An 8,080-nucleotide genomic window follows, 5' to 3' on the forward strand; every position below is an offset into this window, starting at 1 on the left:
TGGCGTCAAATTAGAGGACGTCTCTAATGAAGAGATGTGCAATGCACTCAGCAAGGCTGGAGCTGCTAAAGGCGCCCTTCAGGCGAGAGTCTCACAGCTTTCCTAGACTTATCAACTGTCTCAAGGGAAATTAAGGGAGATCAAATTACCTGTCTTTAAAGGGGATATGAACAAATATGCAACATTCAAGCAGCTTTTCGATGTCTATGTGCACAACCATTCAGAGCTAAATCCAATCACCAAGTTCACACACCTGCTTAGCATGCTAGAAGAAGAGCCACTTAGACTGATAAAGTCATTGGGCATCACTGCAGAGAACTCTGATGTAGCAGTCCATTTGCTAGATAAGTTATATGGTAATTCACAACAGACATTAGCACTGTTATTCAATCATCTCAGGGATTTCCCTATCCCTACCTTTGAGCATGAAAGCCTCATAAATTTTCGAATCGAACTTGCTATTGTGCTGGAGCAAATTGACAAACTTAATCCCATGTTAGGCAGTGAAGGGATAGTACTTAACTTGGAGAACAAGAAACTTGTTGTGGGGGAGTTTATCCGCAAGTTGTCAACTGTTTGCATGAGTCAGATTATTCAGTAACTGAGTTGTATGACGTTCTAGACTTTCACATTCGTACTTTGAGCGATGTTGTAATCATGACACCATCATCAAACTCCTCAAAGCCTGAGACTGAACAGCCATCAGCTGCTGCTCACATCAAATCTTGCCCCTTTTGCAACAAAAGTCATTCCATGAATGATTGTCGTAAATTTGTCAGTGTAAACAACCATAAGAGGGTCTTAATGCAAAACTAAGATTGTTTTAATTGCCTTGTAAAAAGACACAGCAGTTGTGAATGCTGTAGTAACCAAAATTGTAAAAGTTGTGGAGGACGTCACCATACTCATTTTTTCTAATAATATAAAGTCTAATCAAAACCTTAATGTAGCTTCAACTAGTAACACCATTCCTAGGTCCATCATTGTCTCTAAAGCCACCACTTAGACTCAGAATCTGCAAAAAAAAGAGCCAGAAGAGAAGGTTAACGTAAACAATCAATGTAACAAATCAGACGAGAAGCTGTTTGTTAATGCTAGGCTACTGAATTCACCTAGTAGTGTGGACTTGCCACCTACTTTATTTACCAACTGCTTCAGCTACCATTCATGGCAATAACAATAAGGAACGTGTGACCCAAGTATTTTTCAACACCAGAAGCCAAAGGAGCTTTATTAGTAGCCATTTGGCCACTGAACTGAACCTTCCCATCATCAAAAAGGTTTCATTGAATACTGCACCCTTTGCAACTGACATGATTAATGGAAAGATTAAGTTAGTAGCATGCTGGCTGAGAATAGTTCAAGTCCTGAGGTTATGGTTGTTAGTTCATGATAAAATAAACATGCCCATTCACAACGTCGGGCGTTGACATGTCTGTTGTAAGAGCATTACTTGTGTGTGGAATTCAAGAGACAGAGTGTGACGTTGATGAGTGGTGGAGATCAGATATGCTGGACATTCAGCCCAATGAGCAATTCACTGTTGAATACCACGCCACGATGTGACGTGTTGTGAGCAGCGTTAAGCAAACCTCACGAGGTCACAAGGTCAGTCTGCTGTTCCATGGTTGCAAGAGGCCGACTATCAGTTATAAGCTTCCAATTGCTCACTTGAAATCGTTAGAAGCTCGTTTCAGTCGTGATCCCATGTACCATCAGCAATAATCTAATGTGATCCAAATGTACGTAGGTACTAAGTTCATTTGAAAAGTAACAAGCCCAGTCCTTGAGGGCTATTATATGCCTCATTTTTAGGTGGCTAAGGAAAGTGCAATCACACCACTATCAGTAGTGTTTAATGCTTCTTCAAAGCAAAATGGTGGGCAGTCACATAATGAGTGCCTGTATGCCGGCCCTGCCTTAGTAGAAGTGTTATTTGATTTGTTGTTAAGATTCAGATCCAAGCCTTATGCTGTAACAGCCAATATTTCTAAGGCATTTCGCTGCCTTCTCCTAGACCCCAAAGATGCCAAATATGCTCATTTTCTGTGGCCAGAAAATTCATCCAACATTACCACCTTTGAGTTCAAAGTAGTTGCATCTGGTGTAAACTTGAGCCCCTACCTCTTGCAACCAGTCTTACAAGCTCATCTGCAAAGGAGGATTGAGATGATCTCTTAAAGCATTTTTATGTTGACAATTTAATTAAAACCTATGATTCCGTAGAGAACATGATTGAAGATTCAGTCCAAACCAAAGCAGTTTTGGAACAGGCTCACATGGGGATGGGCTAGTAACAATGTGCAATTTGATTCTGAAGTTCATGCTGAAGAGCCAGGAGAAATTCCAATTCTTGGAATGATTTGGAACCGTGAATCCGACACTTTGTCACTCAAATCGTTCAAGGGGAAGGGAGTGATAAATAAATGGGAACTCACCAAACGAAAGATCCTGTCCTTAGTTGTGTCCAACTTTGACCCTTTAGGTCTTGAATCCCCAATTTTTGGTCAAAAGTAAAACCTTATGCAAGTTCTGTGGAAGGAGAAAGTGGGTTGTGATGATGTACTAAACCCTGAGAGAGCAGTAGAAGCGAGAGAAATGCTCGCTGATTTTCTAAGATAGATAAATTAAAATTCAAAAGGGGAATAGTCTTGGATAATTCAGATTTACATGTTTTTTGTGATGCTTCCATGAAAGTCTATGGCAGAGTAGCTTATGCTAGAAACGTCATTGGGGAGACCTATCTCTTAACTGCCAAATTGAGAATTGCCCTTTGTAAGAAACATACACTAATGATCCCAACATTAGAGCTAATGGCCTTAATTGTCGGGGCCAGATTATCCAAGTGTCTCAGCCAAATATTTAAATTTAATAATGTAACGATCTGGGGAGATAGTAAAGTAGCTGTTGCATGGGTGGGTAGCAAAGTTAAAAACAAAAACTCCTTCATAGCCAATAGGGCATGGGAGGTATCCTTTACTCTATAGGAGTGCGGATTCGATTTGCAGTACATTTCCAACAAGCAGAATCCAGTGGATGTGCTGTCCTGTTGGAGCAGATGCCAAGCAATTGCATGAGCAATCCTTGTGGGCAAGAGGCCCAGCTATGTTACATGTTCTAGGTCCCCTGCCAGCAATTGATGACTCCTGAGACGATGCATCTTTGTTGATAGTAATGTCTGAGCTACGAGAGTTGCAGAAGCCAGCACCTCCTGTTCTATTACTTCAATTTTGGGAGGGTATATCCAACTACAGCTCTCTTTACAATATGATGCAACAAGTTTGTAAATTCCTGAACATTAGAGATACTCCATTAATGAAGCTAGCTTATGTAGAACAATGCCATCATTGTCCCACTTTGTGTAGATATTTGGAGAAACTTGGAGAAGCTTCTCATGAAATGGTTAATTTTACCGGACAGTTAAATTTAGTTTTAATTAATAATGAAATATACTATAGATATTGTTTGAAGAATGCAAGTGGTACCAAGAATGACTTGATCCTGTTGCCCCCTAAGGGAAAACTAGTAACATTATATCTCAAACATATTTTCATGATGTTGCCTTGTAATACGTATATCCTCCTATAATTTTGACATATTTACTTTTTTCATGTGTTATGTTTAATGATAATGGTTGTTAAAGTGTCATATTTAGTTTGGCATCAGATCTCAAAAGAGCTAATGATTAAGTAACTTGATAGCATAATTTAGAATTGATAATACAATTTTAATAGTAACGTAATTTAGAATATCTTTCTTGATAAAAGCGTAGTATGTGAACACGTGTGTGTGTCCACCAGGGCTTGTTTCATTTCAATTGTCATCAGTTGAGATAAGAGGGAGCGCTTTGTTTTGGTTTAGTGATGACAGGTTTGGGATAACAAATGCGATTCGTCCCGTACGGGCTCGAGACGAGTGATTTCATGTTGTTACATGCGTTGGTCGAGTCACGTATGCCACTTGGAGAGAAAGAATACGTGTCTTGATCAATTATGTCATGTTTTGTAAGATTGCGTTCAAAACGTTTTGCTGGGATGACGTAACTTTCTTCTAGAAGCTTCTCCATTGTATCTCACACCCAAAACGCTTTAATGACGTCACATCCCTGCTTCTAGAACTTTTGTATCTCGTACCCAAAATGCTTTAATGACATCATGTAATTGTTTCACATGTTACTGGAATTCTAAAATTTGTTTCATTCTGATTTCTGAGACCAGTTGGCTTGGTTCCCTCTCTCTCTCTCGTTCTTAGAAAGAGATTATTTTAACGTAGTGTTTTGTGGTCACATATTAACATTAACTTTTGAGATCTGAATTTAGCAAAGTTATTTAGTTTGTAACGGCGCCTGATAAAAAAGTGTGTTTTGTGTAACGCAGCTGCAGCAAGTGATTTACAGAGGTTTTCACAATTTTGTGTAAGGTAATGTGAATTTTACTTAATAATACCATGGTATGATAAGTTAGGAAATTTTGAACAAGTGAAATCATTATTGATAAATCTTATGTGTATTTTTATGTTTTTCTATTTACAATCTCTTTATATTTTCACATTTTTTGTGTTTGTGATGTAACATTTATTTACATAGCATTTTAAATATTTCTTGGAATAATTTAACATTGCATACTTGATTTCATTTATTGAGATTTTCTTTTCAAATCTTGAGTAATTCTTGATAGTTTAAATTTTGCTTGATTAATTTAAATTCCTGATAAAGTTTTGTGAATTAGTTTTGTTTCATAATTTAATTCAAGAATTAATTGAGTGTTGTATTATTTTCAAGTAATAATAAATTTTTCAGGTTGTGAATTCTAATTAATTGTGAATTCTAATTATAAACTTTGAATATGAAAATAAATATTTGTATTTAACATTTTTAGAAAAACAGTGTTTCATTTATTGATCACCAGTGAATAGGATTGATTGTTTGTGCATAAGGCAAAGTGATAAACATGTTTTGTTCTTTTAGTTTTGCTAAAGTGAATTAAGACCAGGGAAACAGTTAGAGTTTTTTGATGGAGTGATGCCCTTTTACTCTAGAAGATTTCTAGTTTAATTTTTGATACCTCACATATATTCTGATAGAATTAGTTTGATTTTTCAAGTAATTAAGTTTTTTCTTAAGGGATCACTGTTACCTTTAGAGTACTCAGTCGTAATAATTAATGTTATGAGAGTTCAGGTATCTGGCTGAAGTGAGGTATATTTTTGAATCTTGAGATTAGTTGTGTAATAACCAGGTACTTGATACGCATCGTGACAATATCCACAAAATTCATCTAGACTGTGGCTTCAATACATTTATCTAAATTTTCAGACAAGAATGTTGGATGCCAGCAGTGAAAGTGCTAGTTAAAAGAATCATTAATAGATGTGTAGAAGGCAAGCAGATGATCAGAATTCTGTTGTCATGGCCTCCTCAACCCCAGCTACCAAGCGCTCTTGTGACTCTGACGACACTGTTTTACCACGTAGGACTTGATCTTGCTGGTCCGATCAACACCCAGGATGGTCATGCTTACATCCACCTAATTATGTGTCTCAGCACTGGTGCCATCTACCTGGATCTGGTGACGATCCTCAGTGCCGACACCTTCATCCTTGCCTTCGTAGATTTTTCACCTGTCATGCTGCTCCAGCTGTCATCTGTTCTGACAACCATGCCACATTCAAGACTGCAAGCAACTTTTTAGCTGAACTCTGTGATGAAGACGTGACTCATTCGTACTTGAGAATAGGAGGAACACACTGGAATTTTCAAACTCCACATTTGTCTTGGAAGGGCAGGATGTTTGAGAGACTAATTGTGGTGATACCCTCGAGGATGAGGTCCTCAGTCCATTGCATCTCCTATGAGGTAGGACCATCCATTTACTGTCTGCCACAGCCCCGAATGAAAGTATTCCTGATATTTTCACAACTAAGAAGATTCAAGCTGAATACTTAAAGTTAGTTGATGCTCTACACACCTTTTGGTTACGTTGGAGCACTGAATATCTACAGGTTCTACACCAACGTCTTGATTTCGGCCCTGGTGTGCCAACTCCACTCAGATGTGATGACATCGTTTTAGTGAAAAGGATTAACCGCCGTCGTGAATTCTGGCCCCTTGGAAAAATCATACAACTGGAGAGGATGATGTCGTTGGTTCTGCGAAAGTCTTGCGTGAAGGTTACGAATGTCTCATGCCAGTCAAACACATTATCATGTTAGAAGTGAATGACAGACATGAAGTCAGCAACTGTGATACCATAAGTGCTGAAAGTGGTAATGACGGTGAAATTCATAATAGTGAATGCATGGCAGTGAATATTAACAATCACAAACTATTTGATAATAATTCAGAGACTGTGGGTGATGATAGTAGAGAAAGAGAGAGGCAGGTGCTTCGAAATTAGAGCCCCCCTCCACAGAACAAATGGAAAATTATGAAGTTTTCTGCTATAGCCTATCTGCAAGTACATTATTTTAGGTTTCTATTAAGCTATTTTTCATTTTACATTTCTTGTATTTTCAGACTGAGTAATGGAGTTAGATACAGCCATGGCTAACGACTCGGAGGAAATCAGATAGATTGACAGGATCCGGGCTATAACCTTCAGAGAGGCCAGGGATGATGGCGCATCCTTTATTTCACATTCCTGGATAGCTAAATACATTAAAAGAGATGGATTCTTTGTTAAAAGAAACTGGAACAAAAACCCATATGACTGTCATCGCAAAAAGAGTGAGAATCTTGGAAGGCCTGAAGTCCTTTCTCAGGAGTCAAAAGACATTATAGCTGAGGCAGTGAGTAGACCAAGAAAGTCTTTATGTAAATTGGCGCTTGAACTAGAAACAAAAAGGGGAAAGAAGAGAAGTTATAGTGCTGTATATCGTGAGTTGAAAAAATCTGGTATCAAGCCATTTCATGTTATCAGCAAGCCCAACATCACTCAGCAACAGGGAAAAGACCATGCATGGCTTTGTGGTTCATTTCTTAAAGATTGGGATGAAACTGACTTTCTCCATATTGCCGCATCAGATGAATTCTTCATTTACACAGTCAGGAAGTCAAACTATAAAAATGACTTCATTTGGGCTGCAAAGTTGGATGATATCAGCGATGCGTGCGCCATCACCAAGTTGTGAAATTTCCTGAATGTTTGGGAAATTTTCTCTGTTTCACAGCCAAATGGTCAATGTGGATCATCAAAGAAAAAGGACAGTCATGGAATGGCAAATACTTCAGAGAAACTGTGCTTACTGGTGGAGTATTTCCTTTTCTCAAAGATCCTGAAAATGTGTTATCTGTTGAAGAAGTCGCATTTTTGCATGATAAGGCACTATGTTTCAAGGCTCTTCAGACACATGAGCTGCTTCAAAACAGTGGTATCGATTTCTTCTCATCAAGTGAATTTCCAGGTAGCTCCCCTGACCTTAATGTGTGTGGAAACATTGGTAGTATCTTAAAGGATCGTGTTGAAGCATGCACAGTGAACTATGATGGTATACCAAGCCTCGACGACCTGCGAAGAGAGGTGACCAAAGTGCTCAGGGAAATGGAGTTTGAGTGTCAGCTTGTTTTGCGATTTGCTGAAATCATACCCCTCAAGAACACAGGCTGTGGCCCAGGCAGATGGAGGCCACACAAAATATTAAATACTCAGAGAGAAGTTTAAAAAAATACCTGTTTTGAATTACTTTTGTTTTTGTCCATATCAATTTTAGTTTATGCTGTAGAGGGGGGGGGAGGCCTCTAATTTTGAAACACCCTGTACAGTGAATGTATTCAGGGTAGACCCAAAATAAAGGCGGCTCTAACCCAAGAAGAGAAAATGAGACATTGGCTCCAATAGGGCAAACTATAGTGTTTTAGAGAGATTGTATAAAAACATTTGTTCCTTGAGGAGGAACGAGATGGAACTGTGAGAATGTCCAGGGACCCTTATAGTTATGGTAGTCTGATAGTTTCCATGCTACCGAGAGAGAGGAGCAGCATTGTGCGATTTATTCGTATTTCATTGATTTTATGCACTGTTGTTTTGTGTAATGGTAAGACATGGAATAGTGTCCATTATCCTGCTTGTGCTGTGAGCCAGCT

The 8,080-nt window shown here is 38.6% G+C and overlaps 1 protein-coding gene across 1 annotated transcript; it reads left to right on the forward strand.

Moving 5' to 3' along the window:
- The first annotated feature begins 657 nt into the window (after positions 1 to 657).
- LOC136849997 (uncharacterized) lies at positions 658 to 2,181 on the forward strand. Its single transcript, XM_067123548.1, has 2 exons — positions 658 to 774; positions 1,816 to 2,181. The coding sequence occupies exons 1-2, from the start codon at positions 658 to 660 to the stop codon at positions 2,179 to 2,181; spliced, it is 483 nt and encodes a 160-aa protein (XP_066979649.1).
- Positions 2,182 to 8,080: the final 5,899 nt, after the last annotated feature.

Source organism: Macrobrachium rosenbergii, chromosome 21 (assembly GCF_040412425.1).
Source record: "Macrobrachium rosenbergii isolate ZJJX-2024 chromosome 21, ASM4041242v1, whole genome shotgun sequence".
NCBI lineage: Eukaryota > Metazoa > Arthropoda > Malacostraca > Decapoda > Palaemonidae > Macrobrachium > Macrobrachium rosenbergii.